The sequence below is a fragment of the Loxodonta africana genome, chromosome 12 (genome assembly GCF_030014295.1).
Source record: "Loxodonta africana isolate mLoxAfr1 chromosome 12, mLoxAfr1.hap2, whole genome shotgun sequence".
Lineage (NCBI taxonomy): Eukaryota > Metazoa > Chordata > Mammalia > Proboscidea > Elephantidae > Loxodonta > Loxodonta africana.
This window is the reverse complement of record NC_087353.1, coordinates 65,654,982-65,679,610: the sequence shown is the minus strand read 5'-3', so window position 1 is coordinate 65,679,610 and position 24,629 is coordinate 65,654,982. Positions and strand designations below refer to the sequence as shown.

General features: G+C 49.2%; 1 protein-coding gene across 7 annotated transcripts in view; it reads left to right on the top strand.

Annotated features, from left to right (window-relative positions):
• Positions 1-213: 213 nt before the first annotated feature.
• Positions 214-24,629, top strand: part of LOC104846619 (uncharacterized) — a 157,555-nt gene continuing 133,139 nt past the window's right edge. For 5 of the 7 annotated variants that reach the window (XM_064295588.1, XM_064295585.1, XM_064295586.1 and 2 more), the window contains exons 1-4: positions 12,702-12,879; positions 14,794-14,939; positions 20,865-20,968; positions 24,157-24,322. In XM_064295588.1, the coding sequence (XP_064151658.1) occupies positions 12,819-12,879; positions 14,794-14,939; positions 20,865-20,968; positions 24,157-24,322 (477 nt within the window). In that variant the 5' untranslated portion in view covers positions 12,702-12,818. Of the gene's footprint in view, positions 3,961-5,259; positions 5,421-9,425; positions 9,497-11,248; positions 11,415-11,494; positions 11,633-12,695; positions 12,880-14,793; positions 14,940-20,864; positions 20,969-21,411; positions 21,640-24,156; positions 24,323-24,629 lie in introns of those variants that run through there. The other 2 variants (XM_064295591.1, XM_064295587.1) reach the window with 2 other exon arrangements.

Genomic DNA, 24,629 nt, shown 5'->3' with positions numbered 1-24,629 from the left:
TGTTTACTTACTAACCTGGAAACCCTGGTGGTGTAGTGGTTAAGAGCTACAGCTGCTAACCAGAAGGTTGGCAGTTTGAATCCACCAGGGACTCCTTGGAAACTCTATGGGGCAGTTCTATTCTGTCCTGTAGGGTTGCTATGAGTCAGAATCAGCTCGATGGCAATGGGTTTTTTTTTTTTTTTTTTTGGTTACTAATCTGTAGTGAACAATTTCACCTGTTTTACACCATGTCAAAGGCGTGGTGAAACCCATGTGAAATTGTTTCGGCCTTAATTGTGCTTACTGATGAACCTGTATGCACAATTAAAAACAGGTGAAACTGTGCACTACAGATTAGTGAGTAAACACAATTAAGCCTGTGTGTACCTTGCTTACAGTTAATCCGCCCCTGAACTTTTAGTAGTCGGCTACTTGCTGCAAGTGTCTAGGGCAGCACTATCCAATAAAAATATAATGCTAATATTTTGTTCTAAATTTTCTAGTAGGCAATGTTAAAAACAAAAATCAAAAAAGGCCAGGTAAAATTAATTTTTAATCATGTTTTACTTAACCCTGCCAAAAAAACCCCAAACCCGTTGTCGTGGAGCCAATTCTGACTCATAGCAACCCTATAGGACAGAGTAGAACTGCCCATAGAGTTTCCAGGGAGCGCCTGGTGGATGTGAACTGCTGACATTTTGGTTAGCAGCCTGAGCTCTTAGCCGCTACACCAGCAGGGTTTCCTTACTTAACCCAGTACATGCAAAATATCACTAGAAAATCTAATCAATATGAAAGAGAATTAATGAGCTGTATTTTATCTTCTTTGAAATCCAGCATGTATTTCACACTCGGTATATTTCAATTTTTATCATAAAAACTTGATCTGTATTTGGGTTTCCTGAAATTTATAGTTGAAAAAGTAGATCCACATACTTAAATTGTTTTGAAACATACTTGCTTGTTTGAACATACTTAAACATCTTCCAGTAACTGAATTGAAAATGTTTTTAACTTTAAGCTAATTGCAGTTAAGTAAAAAAGAAAAGTTCCACTCCTTGGTGACACTAGTCACATTTCAGGTCCTCAGTAGCTATGCGAGGGGCTGGTGGCTGCCCTCTGGACAGAACAGGTGAGGTAGAAGGCTGTTTTGATCCCTGTGTCTTTGGCACCCGGCACAGTAAGTAGTCAGTAGATTTGTGTTGTTGGCAGGTGTCTTAGTTACCTAGTGTTGCTGTAACAGAAATACCACAAGTGGGTGGCTTTAAAGAGCAGGAATTTATTGTCTCACAGTTCAAGAGGCCAGAAGTTTGGTTTCTATATATTTGCTTATTTCACATAAGTGAGATCATGCAGTATTTGTCCTTTTGTGACTGGCTTATTTCACTCAGTATGATGTTTTCAAGGTTCATCCATGTTGTGGCATGTGTCAGGACTTCATTCCTCTGGATAGCTGAGTAATATTTCACTGTATGTGCTGGAACTTTTAAAAGTTTATTTAAAAAAAGTTTTTTTAAGTGCTTGAGACCTGGAAGGGGAACAGATGTAGTTCAAGCAGAGTTCTCTTAGAACACAACCTAACTTCTGGAGCTCAGGGGGATCGTGGCTTGTAGGCTCAGCTGGGCAGCAAAGCAAACGTAGAGGTTGTTGGTCCAGTAAACAAGCAGAGTGCTGGACTTGTGCACAATTGGATATTTAATGGTTATGCTTTATAAATGTGTTTAATTGGGTACCCAGAGTTCAAGCTATGAAAAAGTTGGAGGAAAGTTCGAAGGGAAATCAATCAAGTTAAATATCTTTGAAACGTGGTTTTATCCACTGGTATTCTACCTTGATGCAAAGGATTTTGTTAGATGATCCAGGCTCTTCAGGGGGAAAACACCCTGCCAAATATCCTACCGTGTTCTATTGCTTGAAAAATTCTAAACAAAATTGTGTAAGGTGCTTCTTCCCCCATCCCCCTTTTGGGAATCATTTTGTCTTTCATGGGATTAAGCAGGCTGGCATGAGTAGTGATTACCCACTGAGGCACAGGTGGTGATTCTGAGGATGGCAATGGTGCTATTGAAACATCAGTGTATGGAAAGGGCTGCAGACAGACCCCTGGCTAAGGTCTGGGAGGCCATGGTTGGTGCCCAGGGGTGGTCCAGACTCGTGGCTAGCAGAAGTGCAGTTAGAATCGAAAGTGGGTGGATGTGGGGAGGTTGCAGGTATTTGGGAGTCTCCTAGAGCCTTAGCAGAGGGCTGGGGCGGGTGGAGAGAGGGAGAGATGCTGACCCTTTCCAGGAAAGAGGCTCTGGGGATTCTCCCTGGAACGTTTCTTCAGCAGCCTGAGGTAGGGGGCCAAAGGGGGCATTTGGCCTGAGTCTGTTCATACTCCAGTTGTCCTCTACAGCTTAGATGGCAGGAGAAATGAAGACAGTGTCATGAAAGCTAAGAGGGAACAGCTGACACTCAGAGGTACCAGCTACCACAATTTACTCCCGTAGCCTCTTGGTCCCATTTTGTTGGTTTGTCCATTCATTCATTCACTATCATGAATGAATAAGTGGGTAAGTGAATGGATGTAGGTTGTGGACTATGGAGCCAGAATGCCTAGGTACAAACCTTAGCTCCACTACTAACTAGCTGTGTGCTCTTGGGCAACTCATTTCATCTGCCAAAAAAAAGCCAAAGGGAATAATAATAGCACGTAAATCACAGGATTGTTGGGCGATTAAAGGAGGTGAATAAATGTGTTAAACCAGACTAGAATGAATGAATACAGACAATTGACTCTTACCTAGCACATGCTGCAGCCATGCATTGTTATTTCGCCATGCGCTGTTCCTGAACAGTGTGTGGCCCACACTAAGTACCGTGTAAGTGTTGTTTTTATTCATTTATTCCAGTCTCTTCTGGGGATCAGGTACTTTGTAGGAGCCAAGGATACCCTGTTAAATAAGACAACCAAAATCGTTAACAAGTTTTATAAATGTTATAAAGAAAACAAGGTGCTGAGACAGAGACTAACAGGGTGGGGGACCTACTCTTGACAGGGTAGTCAGAAAGGGCCCCACTAGGGAGGGACATTTACGCTGAGACCTAAAGACCTGAGAGTGGGAAGAAGAGTGTTCTGGGCAGGCAGAAAGAGCTTGTGAGCGGGCTTTGAGCTAGAGAAGAAAGATTGGGATGGCTGGAAGGTGATAGTGGGGTGAGAGGCCTTGCAGGGTGCAGTAAGGGTTTTATTATGCGTGCGTGAGTTGGTAGGGGAGCTTAGGAGCTGTTAAGCAGAGAAATGATGTGATCTGATTTACATATTTGTAAGATGACTGGGAAGAGAATGAATCCTGACCACAGAGAAAATAGTTAGGCTACTGCCGTCATCCAGGCAAGAGAAGGAGTGGCTGTGCCTAGTATGTCAGCCATGGAAATGGAGACACTCCGATGGATGGGTGGATGGATGGATGAGAGAGGGATCCATGAATAGATGGATTGATAGAAGGATACAGAGATGGAAGGAGGGATGGAGGGAGGGTTAGATAAGAAGATGGGAGGATGGATGAATAGATGGAGGATGGATGGATAAATGGATGTAAACCTACATTTGTTGATGGAATTGACAGAACTTGCTAATGTATTGGGCTTGAGGGTGGTGATGAGGGAAAAGGGTGGAAGCAGAAATGACTCCCTGGTAATCAGCTTGAGCAATCTGGGGGTCCAGGGTGTCAGTACTCAAGATGGGGAGGAGCGCACTGGGAGAAGAGTGGGGAGATCACACCTGGCACTGTAAGGGAGGAGGAAGCTGGCATTTTCTCTTCTTGCCCACTTGGCCCCTGGGCCATTAAACATCCTCTTTCATGAACAGGTCAGCTGTCCATGGGATAGGGCTACCTCATGCCTGCTTCTGGCCTTGCCCTGATTCCATTTGATTTGTCATTTCAGAAATTTCTGATTCTCCAGCAGAACAGGTAACCTCCTGCATGGCTACCTGCACAGGTGAGTGAGTCTCTGTGAAGCTGAGTAAGTCTTATCAGACCTGTTGTGGCCAGGAGACTGGGGCAAGGAACAAAGCTGACCTGTTGTGAAATGTCATTAGGGACAACCCAGAAGACTTGGCCTCCACCTAAGAGAAACCAAGGCCCGTTATAAAAAGGCTTCTAGCTAGTGGGTGGGCCATTAGGGAGGCAAACACAAACCCAGAGGAAAAAGGCTTAAGAGGCCCAGCCCCAAGGCTGTGGGACTTTTTCCTCATACCTTATGGTCCCCAGGTGGAATAAACCTCTTTGTGTTTTAGGGTGGAGTCAATAAGAGAACCTTGAGGCAAATTCTTTGGCAAGAGAGAAGCATTTTGGGAACTGGAGGTGTGGTTATGTTTGAGCTCAATGAAATTGACATGAAAATGTTAATTTATCCCCAAGCCCTTGGGGAAGGGTGGTGTCACAACTGACACTTCATTTGGTTTCACAATTGGTCCCTTAGCCTAAAGCAAAGATTAGAGAAATACTACCTCTCTGCTCCGTAATTCAGCTCTTCCCCAGAGCAATTACTCCTCTGATCATTTACGCCAGCTTTACAGTTTTGTCTTCTAGAAACTCACAATTACCACCCACTCTCGTCTACCTTCCCAAGACACACGCACACACACACACACACGCACACACACACACGATGTCCATTTAGGCAGTAGGTAAGGAGTCAGACTGCCAGAGTTTGAATCACAGCTGTGTGGCCTTGGGGAAGTTACTTAACCTCTCTGAGCCTCAGTTTCCTTCTCTGTAAAATGGAAACAATAAGTGTACCCACCTCAGAATTGGTTATGAGGATTAAATGTTTATCGGTGGTTCTCAACAACGGCGATTTTGTCAGTGTCTGGAGGCAGCTTTGGTTGTCACAGCTAGGGGTGGTTGTGTTACTAGCATCTAGTGGGCAGAGGCCAGGGATGCTGCTAAACATCCGACAATGCACAGGACAGTTCCCACAACAAAGGATTATCTGGCCCCAAATGTCAGTAGTGCCAAAGATGAGAAACCTTGATGTATATCAAGTTCTTGGAAGAGGGCCTAGGGCATGATAACACTAACATTTACTAAACATTGATTGCTTTTATCTTTATTTTCTTTTTCATGTTCATGGGGGTCTGTACATACCCAGCCTTCCTCCAAACTGGGAGCAGGCAGCTCATAGCCCAGATAAGTAGGGGAAGGTGGGAGCAAAGAGGCCTCTCATCCAGGCAGAGCTGGGTGTTCGATAGTGATGGTTTATAAAGGTGATTCTGGCCCTCTGCTCACCCTCCAGGATCAGCTGGACTCCGGCTACCCTTGGGCACCAGATACACCTATCGCTTTTCCACCAATACCAGCACTGGCCTGCAGGGGGCCCCTGCAGAGTGGAGTGGCCTTGGACTCCAAGGGTTGGTGATTCTGGATGTACTTGGCCCGTGCCAGATGGCCTTGCGGGTGAGTGTCTTTGTGCAAGGGGGATGTCACGTGGATAATAGGGCGGGCTCAGGGGAAAGCACGGCCTCTTGGATTTCCAATTTAGTTAATAACTGGAGAGAAGCTTTCTAAGCAATCTTAAAATATAGCAAGTGAGGACCCTGGAGAGTGACGTGAGAAAGTGGTGTCATTTTGGTTGTAGCAGGTGCCACAAAGGGGCAAGTGAGAGGGTTGCAGGGGTCAAGGGAGGATGTTCTTCAGAGCAAAAAGAGCCACAGGATGGGGACAGTCTGTCTCCTTGGCAAGACCAAGGGTCAAAACTGAGATATTTGCAGGTTCAAGGAGTGAGCAAAGAGCAAAAGGACAGAGTCGGGGGTGGAAACAAGACCTGAATGGGGCCTCCAGACCTGCCCTGGGCTCCTTTGAACTAGACACGGGCCTCACAATGACTGAGACCACAGGCCCGGCTTAAAGGCACATGATGAGGTGGAGTAGTGGTGTTAGTTCTGGGTTCAGTCAAGGCAGAATTGTGAGCTAGACTCACTTGTGGTTGTAGGTTTCTTTAAGATCTTCCTGAAGCAAAGCCCTAGCCCCCGTATTCTTGTTTGTGCCTGACCATTCTTCTTGGTCCCATTTCTGATGACTATCATCTGTTTTCTGGACAAACCTTCCCACTCCGTATCAGTGGCCATTTGATTTCTACTAATGTCTTATATTTGAGAAGTAATTTTTGACTGGCTGGAGTACTGGCTGACAAGAGTTTCTCAAAAATGTTTTGTTTCATATAGAGCACAGAATGGGTTCTTAAATATCTAAAACGTCTGTGTTCTGGTCACAGCTGCCAGTTTGTTATTAGAGTCTTCACTTTCCTTTACTTCCATTAAAATACTAACAGTTGGTTTCCTCAGCAGGGCTAGTTTTCACAAAGCAAGTTGTGTGCTGCTGTTACCAATCGCCAATCTGACAAAAATCGTCCTTGTCTTTTCCCGAGTAAGAATACACGCGAAAGACAAACTTTATCTTCAGCAAGCTTTATTTTGCTTGAGTCAAGCAAAAGGAGTCAAGGGGGATCTAAGCGTCTCCGAAAAATTGACTCAAAAAGCGAAGCAAGGCTAGGGCTTATATGGGTTCTATAGAGACAATAGAGTAATGAATATTTAGTGGGCTTCTTTAAAGGGGTGGGTACTCCTCAGAATGGTGGTGCATGTTAATTAGGTTGCACGCGCATCTGGTATCTAAGATGGAACCCGCTGATATGCAAGGTAGAGTCCTCTCGGCAGCCTTGGCACCACTTATTACGGGATATAGCGCATGGGCACTACATCGCCATCTTCAGAGGGCTAAGGAAGGTTAAACAGCAGTCACACTCTGCTCCTCTGCGCGTACGAATCCTGCAGAGGAGGAGGGGACTAGAAAGACACTAAGAAGGAGATAGTACTTCATGGGCTGCCCCCAGTCCTATCTCACATTGACAGTGTGGGTTCCTGTTTACCCAACTTCTAGATGGTAATCCTTTTAAAAGCTCTTTTGTTCCACCAGCACAGTTAACCCTATCTGTCTCACTGCTACAGTTTTATTTATTTACTTTGCTTTTAGCATTGAGAAGAAAAACTGTGAAAATGTCAAATGTTGGCAAGGGTAGAGAGAAATGGCTTATTTCAAAGATTTTGAATGGAAATTTTACAACAACTTTGAAAGGCAATGAATTAAATGTATTTTAGTGTAAAATGCAAAAATCTAAGTATTTTCACAAACTAAACACGCCTGTATGGCCAACACCAGATCAAGAAACAATACATCCCCCTGGTTCCTGTCACCATGCATTAGTTTTGCCTGTCTTTGAACTTCTCATTAATGCAATTAAACAAGACATTCTCTTTTGTGGCTGGCTTTATTGCTTAGCATTATGCCTGTGAAATTCATCTGAATTGTGAGTGGTTGTAGGTGGCTTATTCTCTCTGTTGTCTAGTATTTCATTGTGTGCACAAACCATATTTTATCCGTTTTACGGGTGATATGCATTTGAGTGGTTTCCAGATAACCTGGGACTATTTCAAATAGTGCCACGAACATTCTAGAGCATTTCTTTCGGTGAAACAAGTATACTTTTCTGTTGTGTTTACACCTAGGGGTGAAATTATAGATCATTTAGCTTTAGTTGTTAGTTGCTGTCAAGTCGGCTCCAACTCATAGCAATCCCATGCACAACAAAACAAAACATTGCTTTGGTATCCTTGAGTTCATTGTTGCAGCCACTGTGTAATTTGAGTGCCTCTCAACCTAGGGGGCTCATCTTCCAGCACTATATCAGACACTATTATTGTTGTGATCCATAAGGTTTTCACTGGCGAATTTTTGGAAGTAGGTCACCAGGCCTTTCTTTCTGTCTTAGCCTGGAAGCCCTGCTGAAACCTGTCCATCATGGGTGACCCTGCTTGTATTTGAAATACCGGTAACATAGCTTCTAGCATCAGAGCAACACTCAGGCCAGCACAGCATGACAAGCTGACAGCTTGACAAACTGACCACCTCATGGTCAGATTTAATAGATTCTGTCAATCAACCTTCCCAAGTGGCTGTACCAATGTACCTGCAGCGTGTGAGGGATTCCCTCAATTGACTAGCCCACATCCTTTTCAATCCTTGGGAATGTCTTTCTCCATTTTAGCCATTCTGGTTGGGGTGTGATGGTATCTCATTGTAATTTTAATTTGCATTTCCTTGGTGACTAATGAGATAAGGGAGCCCTGGTGGCACAGTGGTTTAAGAGCTCAGCTGCTAACCAAAAGGTCGGCAGTTCAAATTCACCAGCCGCTCCTTGGAAACCCTTGGAGCAGTTCTAGTCTGTTCTATAGGGTTGCTCAACAGCACCTAACAACGACAACAAAAACAATGAGGACAAGCACCTTTTCATATGTTTATCGACCATATGGATCTCCCCTTTTGTGAAACACCCATTAAGTCTTCTGCCCACTTTTCTATGGTGTATTGCTATTAAAAATAAAATGACTTCCCTGGAGATCTATGGTGCTGAACAGAGTCCAGCAAAAAGTCCCTTTGAGCTGCAACTTCTGGGTAATCAGCCTTCCTCCTTAGCCAAGAGTCTCCATTCTGCATAAATTTGTTTATTCTCCCTGGTGGAGAATGTAAAATCTTCACACAGGAAGACTGTTGAGTTAGTACAAGGGATGGCTTGCAAGCAAGTGGTCAGTCAATAAGTGACACTGGTGACACTGAGGGACGCATTGTCCGGGAAAACATTTCATGCCAAGTGGAAGTTATTTCACCCCAAGATTTTAAGCCTGGGTCACTGGGGAGATGGTACCCCTCTGTTTGGGGAGGGGCACTGGTTTTAGACGAGTGGGAATTAAGTCACTTTGAACAAGTGAAATCAGTTGATTGAGAGAGGCAGGTTTTAGGAGTGATTTTTTTCGTTTGTTTTAATTGTGCTAAATATACAGGTAATAAATCATTTGCCATTTCAGCAACCTTCACAGGGACAATTCATGTTGTTCAGCCATCACTGTTCCCGAATGCTTCCATCACCCTTAACAGAAGCTCAGTGTTTTAGGAGTGATTTTATTTTTCACCTTTACAAAGTCCTGTTTTAAAATTTTTTTTTTGCAATAGACACACACAATCTTAGTGACACTGGGACATTTAAGCCTTTCATTTTTTGTAGGTAAAGCCTCTTTTATATGCTTTAGAAACCTAATAAATAGGTTTTGGCTTGTACTTGAGTCCTTCATCCAAATTTTCAGGCAAACCGAGAAGCCAGTGAGACTGTTTCAGACATTTAGCTGGGAGCAGTAGGTGCCTGGTCGTTTTGAGTATTTACCCATAGAGACGTTTGGCATCTCTTACCCAGGAGCTAGAACCTTCTGCTCAAGGGAGGAGTCTCTCTGCCCAGCCCCCAACACAGGCTGTATAGCAGGCTGGGCCCCAGAATTGATTTTGGGGTGTGGGTGCTGGTGGGGTCCTGGGGTGTGTGGAGAGGTTACCAACTCACCATGCTTTCTGTCTCAGCTCCAAGATTTCCAGGTGACTTCTATCCTTGGGTCCCAGGTGGAGGTTCTGAAGGAGTCAGAGACTTTGAGGTAAGATGCCTGGCCTTGGGGCTGGATATGTGAGCCTATCACCTAGCAGAGAGATGCCATCTTGGACCAAAGTTCAAAGAGGGTTGTATCTTTATATGTTGACCTTCTTAAGCACCCAGATTGGTCTGAAGACTAATGATGAGGATGGTTGAAAGTTATCCCGATGTTGGACCCTTGGGTGGCTCCAAATAACCTCGGGTGGGTGGTCATCTGTTACCTGGTAGAAGGAGCTCACCTTCTATTTCCCTGTCTGTTACCCTCAGCATGGTTCTTCCCCCCTTTCTGGATTCCATGTCTGTCTAGCACCCCCTTGGTATCTGCCTTAAGTACATTCCAGGAGACATTGGGTGTTGAGCTCACCAGGCCCACTGAGGCCTGCCTTTCTTCCATCCTCCACTCTTGGAGACCCATGTCCTCTCCCTCCCCAAGCTAAGCCCTGCTTTGTGACTCAGCTAAGCCTGGAATCATCCCTCTGGCTTGGTTCCCAGGACTTGTGACAGTGGCCTCAATCCAGCAGCCCGAAGACACCCCATCTCCATAGATTCCTCTTCCTTTTTTATTGCAAATTTATTTGTTAAAAAATAAAGCTTTTGTCTAGGGATCCTGGGGCAGATGATCCCAGCTGAAAGGCTTAGGGAGGGTCTTCTCCAAGGGGCAGCCAGAGCTATTGTCTAGGGCCTCTCATCTCATAAATGCTAAGTCTGTGGGGCCCAGGCTCCTCAGCTCCTTGAGGCTAGACTGACAGTTGCTATTCTGGGAGGGGCGGGCACCATTAGCATTTCTCTAGTTTGAGGTCTGAGACCCAGGGGGACTACCCTGGTTTGCTGCTGGAAGGTCCCAAGGCCCCAGTGAGGCCTCCCTGGGCTGGAGAGGAGACAGTGACCTCGTGGGGAGGTAGAGGTAGGGGCACTCCTATCCCCAAGATTCTACCTTGCTGTAAGGTGGGATTCACGGGTCTTGATGGTTCTCTTTCTTTCGTCTTGGAGCACTCGTCTCTTCTACCCCATGCATGGACATGGGGACTCCCTGACCCACCCTTCCTCCCCCACCCTACAGACACACAGGCACCATCCGGCCAGGAGAAGGGTGGGTGGGAAGAGCATTCCACTGAATTCTGGTCTCAGCTCCACCGCTGACTTGCTGTGTGACCCTGGGCCAGTAGCTCCCTATCTCTGAGCCTCCTTTCCTTGTTTGAACAATGGTGAGTCTCAAGTCTCTTCTAGTTAAGTTTCTGAGACCTGTGATGCTGCAGCCAGCCTGCCTGGGTTCGAATCCCAGCTGGGCCCCTGAGCAAGTTACTTTACTGCTCTGAGCCTCTGTTTCCTCATCTGTTATGTGGGTTGGGTTTGCTGAATACTACCCTGGTGGACTTATTACTGGAAGCTCAGACCTTAAGACTGGCATTTTTACAAGGACTTTTTGTGCAAGTGGTGACAAGGCTGGGGCAGCTTTGCGCAGAGACTTTGCTGGTTCCTGGTGCTTGGTTCAGAAGTTGCTGGAAAGCCCAGTATCTGAAGGAACTTGGGGTTCTCGGAGTAGTTCATTTGGGGGGTGAATGCAGGGGCAGAGCAGGAGGGACAGGGATGCTGTCTGCTGTCATCTCTGGGAGCGAAGAGGTGGCCTGGGCCCTTGGAAGCTGATGGGCGGTAGGACAGAGCTCTCTGCGGCTTTTAGGGGGTATGAAAGGGGTTGTTAAAAATACAGGAGATGGGAGGCGGCCCCCCATGCCAGCCCCAGCCTGCCCGCCCACAGCGCTGCCCTGGGCCGCTGGCCGCTCGACTTTGTCCTGTGTGCCGGCCGCGTGGCCCGCCTGCATCCCCGCCGCGCTGAGCCGCGCTGGGCGCTGAACGTGAAGCGCGCCGTCCTGAGCCTCGTACAAGGCCGCCCGGGCGCTCACGGCCCCGAGACCGTGGAAGAGGTGAGGTCACAGGCCGGAGCGGGGCAGGCTGGGACGGGGAGAGCAGGGCTGACCCTGTCCCCTCCACTGCGGTGCCCCAGATGGACGTCCTGGGCCAGTGCCCCACCACGTATCAGCGCCGCGGCGCCAGGCTGCACAAGACCAAGGACTTGGAACGCTGCTCCCTGAGGAGGGCGCACTCCGCCCTGCGCGCCCAGGTCCTGCCCCGGGCTGCCGTGGTAAGTCTGCCGCCCAGCTCCTCTAGGCCCTCCCTCTTCTCCTCCCCTCCCCTGCTCTTTTTTTCTTCACTGCCCCTTCCTTCCTGCCTTCTTTCCTCGCCTCCCTCCTTCCCTTCTCTTCTCTCCTCCCTCCCGCCCTCTCTCCCCTCCTCCCTCCTTCCTGGCTTCTCTTCCTTCTTTCCCTCCCCTCCTCCCTCCTTCCTTCCCCCTTCTCTTCTCCCTCCTTCGCATCCCCTTCTTCCTGCCATTCTCACACCCTCTCTCCTTTCCTTCCTCTTTCTATCCCCCTCCTCTCCTCCCTCCTACCCTCCTTCTCTTCCATCCCCTCTGCTCCTCCCTCCCCTCCTTCTCCTGTCCTTCCCTTTGTCCCCCTCCTCCCTTCTCCTCCTTCCCTGTCCTCCCTCCCTTCTCTCCCTCTCCTTCCTTTCTTGTCTTTCCCTTCCTCCCTCTTCTCCTCCTTCCTCTCCTCATCTCCTTTCCTCTCCTCCCCTCTCCCTTCTCTCCTCTCTCTCTTCTGACTCCCCTCCTCTCCCCCTTCCTGCCCTGTCCATCTCTTCCTCCTTCTCCCTGTCCCCTCCCCTCCATTCCCCCCTCTCGTTTTCCTTCCCCCCTTCTTTCTCTCCTCTCCCCTCCTCCAGCCCCCCCTCTTTTCTCCCCTCTCTTCTTTTTTGCCTTCTTCCTCTGTTCTCTCCTCCCCCACCATTTGTCCACAGCACCAAGCCGATGAGTATTTTGTAAATATCTGTGTAAGAGATGGCCATGGTTAATATTAATTGTTGTTATAAAAAGCTGCAACGTCTGGGAGGCTACAGCCTTGTCTACTGCCCACACTGACTCTGAAGTTTTCATTTCTCACTGAGCTTTCACTGTTGCTCTCATTGGGGCTACCGTTTGCTGCCCCTCTTCCTTCTCGCCTCCTGTCAGCCCCTGCTCAGGCCCCCCGGTGTTCTGATGTGGCCCTCGGGTCACCCCTGAACCTTGCTGCCTGGTTTCAGGGGACTCCAGCTGGGCTTCGGGCTGTGTCAGAGCCTGGCATGAGTGGTCCCTTCCCCCCTCGGCCCAGCACCCTGGCCTGGCCTCCCACCTGACCTGCCTCCAGAGTTTCCAGGCCGGCGTGCCCAGGGAGGCCTCCTGCACAGAGCTACACACAGCGGGGCCCCTCTCGAGGGAGGCCAGCACCGTGCAAATGCGAACCCTTTCCTCCATCACCCTGCTGCACGAGATGCCCGGGGATCCAGCCATCACAGGTGACTTGAGCTTGGCTGTGGATGGTGCAAGGGTGGGGTGGGACTCTCAGAGCAACTCTGCAGCCTCCTCTGGCCAGAGGGGCTCAAGTCATCCTCGTCTGCATTACTCTGTCTCTGTCTGGACACCCTGGAACTGTTTCTGAAAATGGCCACTGTCAGGGGAATCAGCCTCTTTTAGAAGTTTCTCCAGGATCTTTCTGCTGGCTCAGTTGGCTCTGGCTTGGTCTTATCCTTTCTTCCTGGGTTGTGCTCAGTGAGGATGGAATCTTCTGGCTCCCCACTTTTGTAGGAGAATTCTCCTTAGGTCTGATGGTCCTCAGCAGATCTTCTGGAGTTGTTCATGCCAATGACAAACATTTGTCTAAGCACCTGTCATGCGCCAGGCACTGCCTGCTGGCACCCTAGTGGGAGAAAAGTTACCTACAGGTAAACATGTGAACAAGGTAGTCTGAAACAGGGATACAAGTTAGGGATGAAATTCAACAGTCACGTGATGGCAAGTGACTTAAATGAGATGGTCAAGAGGATCTCTCTGAGGGAGTGACATTTTTGCTGAAGGATGAGGAGCCAACAGGGAGTGCAGAGGCCCTAAGGCAGCAATGAGCCCTCTGTGTCCTAGGCACTCCAGGGCAAAGGAGAAGTCTCAGGAACAGGTGGGTGAGCACAGTGCACCTGGGTGGAGACAGACTGACAAAATGAGGGTGAGTCCCCAGACCTGGGAGACGGTCATGACTGTTGGACAGCATCTAGTAGGCACAGTGCTTTGCTAAGCAGCCCTGAGGCTAAAGGTATGGACTGTGGAGTCAGGGAAGGCCTGTAGCAGGATTGTAGGGGAAGGCTAACAGCATAGCTGTATGCAGAGCAGAAAAGACAGCTGTGTCTGTGGTAATCTCTTCATCAGGAAGTAGCCACAGGGCCAAATGCACAAAAGAGACTAAGATTTATTTTTTTGACAAGGTGGCATACCTCGTGGTACCAAAGGACAGAGAGTAAAAGTCCCATCCTCCCTGTCCCCCAGTCTCCCCCCGAGTCCCCTTTCCCAGTAAAAAAAACAACACTATTCCTGGCTTCTCATGTATTCTTCCAGATATATTTGTGCATGCGCAGATATGGAAGTCTATGTATCTGTTTAGGTGGTCTGCCTTAGTTTTCTAGTGCTGCTATAACAGAGAGTATGTGTCTTTCAAAAAGAGAAATTTATTTTCTCACAGTTCAGGTGGCTAGAAGTCCAAATTCAGGGCACCAGCTCTAGGCAAGGGTTCTCTCTCTCTCTCCCCTCTCTGGAGGAAGGTCTTTGTCGCACCTTCACCAGTCCCAGCGTTGCTCTGTTCCCTGTAGATCTCCACATGGCGTCTGTCTTCCCCCCATTGGTGCTTGCTTCTCTCTGTGTCTAATCTGGTCTTTTTGTATCCCAAAAGCGTCTAGGTTTAAGACACACCTACACTGATATGGCCTCATTAACATAACAAAGGAAATCTGTCCCCCAATAGGATTACATCCACAGGTATAGGGGTTAGGATTTGGGGGGAGGTCACAAGTCAATCCACAACATGGTCTGTTTTTATTTTACACAGATGCTATCACTCTGTACGCTCTTCTGCATTCTTGCTTTGTTCCTTAACCACTTGGAGATTGTTGCATGGTACCATGTGCCCAACTGCCCTATTCTGCTTAAAGGGCACTCAGTGTTCCATGGCATGAGTGGGTCACAGTTTATTTGATCACCTTCCACTGGTGGACATGTTGATCGTTTCCTGGCTTTTGCTGTTAGCACCAATGCTGCCATGGTTTTCCTTGAGCACGTCCCCTGACCTGTTGCCTAAGATGTCGAAGGGTGCATTGGCCAGGTGTGGGGCAGGTCCTGGGCCCCCCTGGCTTGTTCTGACATTGCTCCATGTGATCACCCCCCTTCAGCGCTTCCTGTCTCAGATCCAGATGATAGAGACCTGACCCCGAGCACCCTGCTGTATGAGTGGGAGGAGACGCCGCCCCAGTCCTCAGTGGCCACAGTGGCCGCCTCAGTGAGGAAGCTGTGCCAGGCTCCGACCACGAGCTTTGAGGTAAGCGGCTTCTCCAGCCTCAGACCAGAGTCTTCCTCAGATTGGAGTCCCTGGGACACCCACTTTTTCCTGTCAAGATCCATGCTTTATGGTCCAACCTCCCAGATGTTTGAATTAGGGTTGCTGCATACAGTTGGGCAGCTTGTGGGCTGTACAACTGTGCCTGGTTGCAAAAGCAAGGAAGGGGAGGAAATCCTCCCTTGGTATTTCACTTGCCAAGTCATGTGCCCTGACACAGGCAGGGGGGAAGAGGGGAGGGTTTTTCCTTGTCCGTCTGTCTCTGTGCGAGCAGCAGTCCTGTTAGGCCCCTAACTCTAACCTTCCAGGCCTAGCTTAGCCTGGAGATCTCTCAGGAATCCTCTAACCATGCTCAGGCCTCAGCATTGAGGACTTCCCTCAGCCAAATCAGAAACAGATGGTCCAGGTCTCCCTCAGAACCCCTAGATGTTTAAGTCAAGGGGTGGACATGATTGAGGTCAGAACCCAGAGAGAGTCACAAGGCTCAGAGATGTCTGCCCAGTTCCCACCTTTTTTCTTTCCAAATTGTTTTTATGTTTTCTTGTTGTGGAGAATATACACAGCAAAACCTACACAAACGCAACAGTTTCTACGTACACAATTCAGTGACACTGATTACATTCTTTAAGTTTTGCAACCATTTTCACCCTCCTTTTCTGAGTTGTTCCTCCCCCTTTAGCATAAACTCACTGCCCCCTAAGGTTCCTTATCTAGTCTTTCTAGTTGCTGTTGTCACTGTGATCCCATAAAGATAGTTCTTAAATGCTCAAGGCAGACATTCTTTACTAGTCAAGCTAAACTACTGTTTGGTTTTAAGACGACTTGAGGGGATATTTTTGGTTTAAGGTTTATAGGTGATCTCAGGGCAATAATTTTGGGACTTCATCCAACCTCTGTGGCTTGAGAAAGTTCTCTCCTTCTTTGATTCTTGACAGTCTGAGACTCCTGGGGTCATGCTGTGACCTTGGTGTCCTCTTTCCTCCTGTTTTGTTCTGAGATGGAGCCTGTAGCCACGTGTAAGAGGAGAGCGTGAGAGAGGAGGCTTAACCTGATCCCTGGGAAGGAAAGCGCTGCCTGGGCCCTATTCTGAGGGCGCCTCTCCACAGTGCCCTCCTGGTAGAGACTTCCACGTTCCCAGGAACACCTTTTGCCATCAGCAGACCCTTGCTGGCTGATTTGCCCAACCTGTGAACACTTCTGTTTGTTCAGCAAGATGAAGGGCTTACTGTGTGCCAGGCACTGTTCTCAGCCTTTGTGCTGAGCAAGACAGGCACAGTCCCTGCTTTCATGTAGTTTAAATCTAACCTGGGGGAGGTGGACAATAACCACATCAAATAAATGAGAGTTTCAGCTGGTGATAAGAGGAAAACAGAGCAGTGGGTGTGGCTGAGTGACAGGCCACTTTAAACAAGGGGTTCAGGGAAGGCTCCCCTGAGCAGAAGATGGAATGAGATCTGCGCTGATCAGTGGAAAACCCAGGGTGCTCTGGGAAGAGAATTTAACTTGTTGCTGTTGAGTTGATTCTGACTCACGGTGACCCCAAGTGTTATAGAGTAGAACTGCTCCATATGGTTTTGTTGGCTTTAATCTTTATGGAAGCAGGCCACCAACCCTTTCTTCCGTGATGCCACTGGGTGGGTTCGAACTACCAACCTTTGGGTTAGTAGATGAATGCAAACTGTTTGTGCCACTCAGGGACCTTGGACAGGTTTTGGCAAGGGCCAGAGTCTTGAAGCTGGACCAAGTGGGCATGTTTGAGGACCAGGCAGGACCGCTTTGCTGAAGTTTAGACAGTTGAGGGATCCAAGATCCACCAGCAGGGAGCTGTTCTGCAGGGCCTTGTGGTCAGATGACTTCTAGATCTTTCTAGGTGCATGGCAACCTTTGTTACACCATCCCCGCTATCTCAGCTCAGTGCTGGGCGACATCAGTGACATTTGGGGGTTTTCTCTGTGTCTGCTATTACTGCGCCACCTCAGTCTTGCTGCCAACTTTAGCATGAGAATTACAGGCTTTCCTTGAAGGCGTTACAGATAATGGAATTTTTCTTATTCAGACCCAAGAGCCTGCTTGCTGGGGGGAGAGGAAGGAGATGGGTTCAAAATATATGTGTTTGTTTATTTGGGATGCCCTAAAATAAATACCTGCTTCACTGGCTGCTTTCACAGGCTGAGGACTTTGGGAATACTATGTGCCCAGCACGGACAGAAATAGGCCGTCCAGCTGGCCCACTTCGATGGGGGCCTTTACATTCCAAGCATGGGGCCAGGTGTACTGAGTATGCACCCGCCCTCAGTAGCTGGAGCAGGGGGCTTTTCAGATATTCCAAGGCCCACAACCACCTCCTGATCTTCTGACTGGGCAGGTCTGGGTGCATAGCTTGTCTGTTTATAATACAGGACCGGGTGGAGCGCAGTGGTGCTGACCTGACCGTGGTCCTGCTTGGCTGTGGGAGGTGTTGGGGGGGCGGGCAGAGTGCCAGGGGGCTTGAGCAGGGGCACTCACTAAGGTGGGGCCAGCTGAACACCTCAGCCTCAGAGGGCTGTGGGGAGAGAGAAAGCAGGGAGGGATGAGGATGCAGTTTTAAATGATAGGATGGTTTGTGAAGGCCGCACGGAGAGGGTGAGATTTGAGCAGAGGCCTCGTCCTCATGTCTGGCCCCAAGAACGCTCCTTGGCTGCCCAGACCCAGCGTTTCCCTGGCAGTGGCTGCTCAGGGCACAGAGTGTTGTGGGCCTGGGTCCCCCATCCTGGGAACTGGCAGTGCCAGCCCCAGAGAACACCATACGGCTGTCTTGTGTTTTTAGTGCTGCAAAGAAAGTGAACGATTTCTACTGGGGAGGTCCCTGGGTAAGGGATGGTGTTGCGGGGGAGGGGTGGTTGCTGAAGACCTTGTTCCTGGAAATTGCTCTTCACGGACGTGTTGGTGCCCACCAGCCAGCCCCTCAGCCCTCGGAGGGTTGAGGGCCTGACCGGGTTGCCAGGGGGACCTCGGAGGCTACGGCTTGAAATGACTTTGCTTCACCATTGTTGGTGGGCAGGAGACAAGATTTGCTTTTCAGTCTGGAAACAAAACCAGGGCTCAATAGAAAGCAAATTCCCCAGCCAGGCCCACCACAGAGAGAGCTGGGAGTTGTGACATGGGGGGCAGCAGGCTGGGGTGGCCGGAAGCATCAGTGAGGGATGAAGAAGGCAGGTGCGCTTCGGGGTGGGTAGGGGAAAAGCACAGCGAGCCAAGAGTCTGCTCTGCCGGGCTGCTCATGACCCCTGTGGGTGTTCTGAGACTCAGGGGCCCAAGTTACAGGCACTTAATTAAACAGTCCGTACAGCCAGGTTTTCTGAGACAGTGTAGACGGTGGTGTGCTGGAGCTGGCTTATAGCAGCTCGGCAGAGCAGATTGTGAAATTTCCAGGAATCGTGAAGGTTGGTTGTTAACACAGCTGTTATTAAAAATTAAGTTATATCAACTTACAATTAAATAAATTATATTAGAAGCATAGACAATAAATATTAAAAATTATCACCACCTAGTTATTTTACTGCATTTTGCTGTATTATCTTTGCACTTGAAGTTGTTTAATCTGTTGATGGTGGAAATACTATATAATGTCGTGTTAATGCATGTCTGTACCCAAGTCTGCATCCAGTGATATCACAGTGGTAGCCTGAAATCAGCCATGATGGGAATATTTACACCATGGAAATTGGCAAATACCACAAATCAGGGCTTTCTTTCTTCCTCTCTCTCTCTTTTTCTTTCTTTTTTTCATGCCATTGAGTGTGGGACACTGGTTGAGAGTGTAAGTTTGGTAGGATGCTAGTTAAGAGGCTGGGTTCAAATCTCGTCCTCTGTCATCAACTGTAGATTGGCACCTGACTCGGCTGCCCTGTATGTCAGTTTCCTTCTCTGTCGAGTGGGGATAATGGTAGGTCTGTCCCCATAGGATTGTTGTGAAGGTTAAATGAGATGCTACATGCAAAGTACTTAGAACAGTGCCTGGTACAGAGTAAAGGATCCATACAAAGTAACTGGTGATATTATTATTAGTTGTTGTTATTAGGGGTGGTGGTGGTGACACGGTTCTAATCCAGGAACCTAGCACCCTTTGCTTCTATTCTGCATCCTTCCACCTCTGCCCCCTTTTCTTCTTCTGAGTTTCACCTGTCCCTGCTGGAGGGGAAACCAGGTTGAACTGCCCATGACCCCTGCTGCTGTGCCTGGCTCTGGAAAATTCGTTCAGAAGCCAACATTTGTGACCTAACCCTAACCCTCCCCAGAGCAGGAGGTGTGCTCCAGGGCTGACGCTGTCCATTTCAGGCAGGAAGAGGCTTAGCCAGGCCTGGAGGTGGCTGCAGACTTGCTGACTATCTTAAAAGTGCATATGTGTTCCTTGCCCAGCGAATCATAGTCGATGTGGGGAGAGGATTCACCTATCGGAGGGCAAGGCAGCTGGTTTGGACTCAAGTGCCCAGGGTAGCTGCCCTGAACTGGGGCAACAGAGTGTCTTTGAGGACAGTGGTGGCCAGGGGTTGTTGGGACAGCTGCAGGCAGCCTGCACAAGGGGCTGGCTGTGTCTTGCAGGGGGCAGTCCATGAAGAGCTCAGGACTACCCCAAGAGAAGGCACAGTATGTGGCGGCTGCCTGGGACTCTGGGGGCAGGCAGGCTGGCAGGAGGGCCTGTTTCTGCAGCCCACGTCTTGCTGAGCACAACTTGTGTGCACGGGGACACAGTCACCAGCATCAGTAGCCCCTGGCTGGGTAGGGGTGTCTCTCCTGGCCTTGGCTGAGCCCAGGGGAAGTTGGAAGCATGGAGCTGCCAGCAGGAAGTGGGGCTCTGGGTCTAGGCCGATGCTGTGGGCTTGAGATTAAAGAGACACGGAGGAGGGAAGGCGGGGGCAGATCTCCCAGACCAAATATCTCCTGAAACCTGAAGGGTGCACACTTTGAATAGAGTCGTTTCTTCCTTTGTGAGTGTTTGGTCACTCAGAGGCTGTACAAGGAGCAAGCTCCCCAACCATGCTTTATTAGCCACCGCAGTTAATAATTCTGAAAAACAGTCATAAGTTGTTTTTCATCAGAAAACTGAGAAAAGATTGCCACCTTACGTAGCTCGGGAAATGCGCTGAGTCTCATTAAAATAATTGGATTATAATCATAGCGAGTGTTTATCAAGCTTGTGTTGGAACATAAAGCTCGTGAGCGTAGGTAACATGTCTGGTTTTTCACCTATTTTATCCCTAGCCTCTAGTGCAGTGCCTGGCACGTAGCTGGTGTCATCAGCTACTGCTGAGTTGGCCCCTGACTCATGATGACCCCATGCGCAATGAAATGAAACGTTTCCTGGTCCTGTGCCATCCCCGTGATCAGTTATGGATCGGACCGTTGTGACCCACAGGGTTTTCACTGGCTGATTTTCTGAAGTAGATCACCAGGCCTTTCTTCCTAGTTCATCTTAGTCTGAAAGCTCTGCTGAAACCTGTTCAGCATCACAGCAACACACAACCTCCACTAACAGATGAGCGTGTGAAGTACATTGGTAGGGAATTGAACCTGGGTCTCCCGCATAGAAGACAAGAATTCTACTGCTGAACCACCAACATCCCTGGCACACAGTAGGTGCCCAATAAATACTTGTTAAATTAAAGAACAGAAGTGTGCCACCTTCTGTGCCAGGGGCCTAGGGATTCAGTGGAGAGAAACCCAAGCATTCGGCATGATCTTTTTGGGTCTTAGGACACTTTATGCAGAAGGTACCAGCGTTATTCCCACTTTCTCTGTGGTCATGTCTGGTGGCAGAGGCACAGATAAGAGGACCCTTGGGGTTGCTCCTCCCTCTACCCACTCTGCTTCCCACCCAGGCATCTCCTGGCTGAGCCTCTCATGCCGTCCGTCCCGTCTCATTCCCAGGCCGCTGAACTGTTCGTGACTTTGGTAACTGAGCTCCGGGACCTTTCCACGGAGAAGCTGATGGAACTCTGGCTGCAGTCTTCCTTTAAATGTCGGGACAACTGGTAAGGGACTTGCTGGGGGGCGGTGGGGGGGGGCTGGACAAGGAGCTTGCTGGGGGTCCCTGGGTGGGCTGGGGGGTTCTTGGCACTGTCCTGGGTCCCCACTGAGGGATGGATGATATTAGTTTCCTAGGGAGCCCTGGTGGTAACAACGGTTAAGTGCTTGGCTGCTGACTGAAAGGTTGGTGGTTTGAACCTACCCAGTGGCTCCTTGAAAGACCAGATGATCTGCTCCCATAAAGATTACAGCCTAGAAAACCCTATGGAGCAGTTCTACTCTGCCACATGGGGTCAATATGAGTTGAAAATCAACTCCACTGCACCCAGCAACAATACCAAAAGGGCTCTGTAACTAGGTACCATGAACTGGGTGCCTTAAAACAACAGAAATGATGTATTACCTCACAGTTCTGGAGGCTAGAAGTCTGAAATCAAGGTGTTGGCAGGGCCATGCTCCCTCTGAAGGCTCTAGGGAACAGCCCTCCTTGCCTCTTTCAACTTGTGGTGGTTGCCGGCAGTCCCTGGAGTTCCTTGGCTTGTAGCTACGTCACCCCAGACTCTGCCTCATCATCACGTGGCCTTCTCCCCTGTGTGCCTCTGTGTCTTCTCCTCTTCTAAGGACAGCAGTCATTGGATTTAGGCCCCCCCGCAATCCAGTATGATCTCATCTTAATGTGAGTCCATTTGCAAAGACTGTATTTCCAAACGAGGTCACACAGGTACTGAGGGTTAAGACTTGAACATATCTTTTGGGGGGCACAGTTCAGCCCACAATGGATGGCGATATCTCTGTGACACTGACTTGTCCTTTAGTCTGGTGATGTCTGCCCAGGAGAAGGAGATTAAGTGGGGAGCCCGGAGTTCCCACAGGAACTCTAGCCCCATCCTGCCCCAGGGTAGGAGCTGAAGGGCCTGGCTGGATAAAGAAGACTATTGTTCTCTCTCCCAGACAGGACCCTCTTGCTGGAATTAGCATTCCAATGGGCCTTGGGTATCCTTCTGCTGTGGGGGGTGGGTGGGTGGAACTCAGGGGTGGTGATAGGCTGGGCTGGCCACTCAGATGCTGCTGACCTGGGGCCAAAGAGACCACCAAGTACAGAGAGAACTTTTGAGGCCCTAACTCAGGACTGTGCAGGGTAGGGCTTAGGGCTCCTACCCATCCATCAGGCCCTGAACACACAGAGCTTGGGCCTGTGAGCTTTTCAGGGGCTCTCAAAAATATTTGAGACCTGAAAAAATGTATTGACTCCAAGATATGGAAGGAAAAAACCCCCTGCAAAAATCAGCATTAACAAGTTGCTGTCGAGTAAGTTCTGACTCACAGCGACCCCATGTGTGTCAGAGTAGAACTGCGCTCCATAGGGTTTTCAATGGCTGATTTTTCAGAAGCAGATCTGGGTAGACTTGTACCTCCAACCTTTCGTTAGCAACTGAGCCTGTTTGCACCATCCAGGGCCTCCCCAACATTACCAAGCGTTTAATCGAATGACTGTAAAACATAATAGCTAACGCACCATATGCGGAGACTTAGTGTGTGTCCAGTACCTTTTCAAGCCCTTTGTCTGTATTTTCTCATTTAATCCTCCCAACAACCCCATGGGGTAAACTCGTTGCCGTTGAGTTGATTCCTACTCATAGCGGCCCAATAGGACAGAGTAGAACTGCCCCATAGAGTTTCCAAGGAGTGCCTGGCGGATTCAAACTGCTGACCTTTTGATTAGCAGCCATAGCATTTAACCACTATGCCACCAAGGTTTCCACCCCATGGGGTAGGTGGTATTATTATCCCTACAGAGCACAGAGCAGTTAAGGAAACTTGCCCAGGGTCACACAGTAGAGTTGGGATTTGAACTCAGGTGGCCTCTGCTTCTTAATCCAGTTCTTACATCCTTGAATACAAATGATATTTTGACCTGTGCTTGTTTAATTATGCTTGGCGTAGAGAGGGGTCTCTGAGTAGAAGTGCCAAGGGCCTGCCAGACTTCATATGGAGCTGCCTGGGCCCCTGGCCACACACCCTCCTTGTCACTCTGGTTTTTCCCTCAAGCCCCTGTGTCTCACCTGCCCACCTAGATGTCAGGAGGACTTTCCCAGATCTAGAAGTTTCCAAAGGACTGACACTCTTGAGAGAGTTCTCTTGCTGCCGCTGCCTCTTCCTCCACCTGCACCCTGAGCCTAGTTCCCGGGGGCACAAATCTAAAGGAAGACAGAGGAAATGTCAGGGAGACAGATGGGAAGGGCAGGGAAGCTGTTACTCAGACCAAGTGGCCTTTGTGTTCCTGAGGATGCATGGTCATCTCGGGGCAGGTCTAGTCATCAACATCCCCATCTTACAGATGTTTATGGGGTGGATGACAGTGGGGGGAGGTGTGGGTTGGAGGGTTTAATCTACCTCTACCCATACCTCCAGCTGCCTCCTGGAGCCTGAGTTCTGGGGAGCCTCCCCTTTCCTCCCCAACAGGGGGACCCACCTGCATTCGACCATCATTTCTCTATTCAGACCTACACTTCTACAGAGTTGGCAGCTTGGCTTCTGTCATGAGATTCTTAATCTTACTGCAATTTCCAAACAAGCAAAACAAAAACAAACCCCAAACAAAAAACCCTGACCTGGGGCCAAGAGTATTCGAGGTTTGAATAGAGGCAATTTGCTAACTGTGGTCTCCTGTCCGATGGCAGGGGATTCTCACCCTCACCTGGTGACATTTGCCTTCATGGGTTTCAGAAGAGCAGTGGTTGGGAATTCGTGTTCCCTAGAGCCACTGGGTTTTCTGATGGGCAGAGCTGCCAGGATTGTTGTCCCTGGGTGGTGCAAATGGTTAACATGCTTGGGTGTTAACTGAAAGGTTGGAGGTTCAACTCCACCCAGACGTGCCTTGGAAGAAAGGCCTGGCAATCTACTTCTGATAAATCAGCCATTAAAAACCTAAGGAGCACAGTTCTACTCTGACACACACGTAGGGTCACCAAGAGGCAGAATAGATTTCACAGCAACTTGTTTATTGCTGTACCTGTGGGGCCTAAGAGCTTGTCTCTGGGCTAGGCTGCCTGGGTCCAAGGTCTAGCTTGGCCCCTTTGAAGTGTATGAGTTTGGGTGCATTGGAGCCTGGGTTTCCCCTCTGACACCCTAAGGCATCTGAGATGAAGGTGTGGGTTCCTCTCCTGATACCCCGTGGACTCTCATGTTTCAGGCAGCCGCTGGTGGACGCCCTGCCCTGCTGTGGCACCGAGCACTGTGTGTACCTCATGCGGGAACTCATCAACACTGGGGAGGTGGAGGCCGATGAGGCAGAGGCCTGGCTCTGGTCACTGGCTTTCCTCCCGCAGCCCACGGACACCATGGTCCTCACACTGCTGGTGAGCCCCTGCCCCTCCCCACCCGGACCCCCATGTTATTATCCCTCCGCAAACATGGTGAGGGGCTCCTCTTGTCCTGGAGGACCTGTAGCGGGGCTGGTCTGGTATAGGCCTTGGGCCTCTGTGTCAGGTTATGTGCAGGCTTTGGCATCAGAGGGATCTGGGTTTGAGCCTCTGCAGTGTGCTTCCTAGCTGTGTGATCCCAGGCAAGTAACTTAACCTCTCTGAGCCTGTTTTCTGATCTGTAAAATGGGGATGGAGCAAGAACCTGCCTCCAGGGCTCATGGTGAGAAATGAGACACTGCAT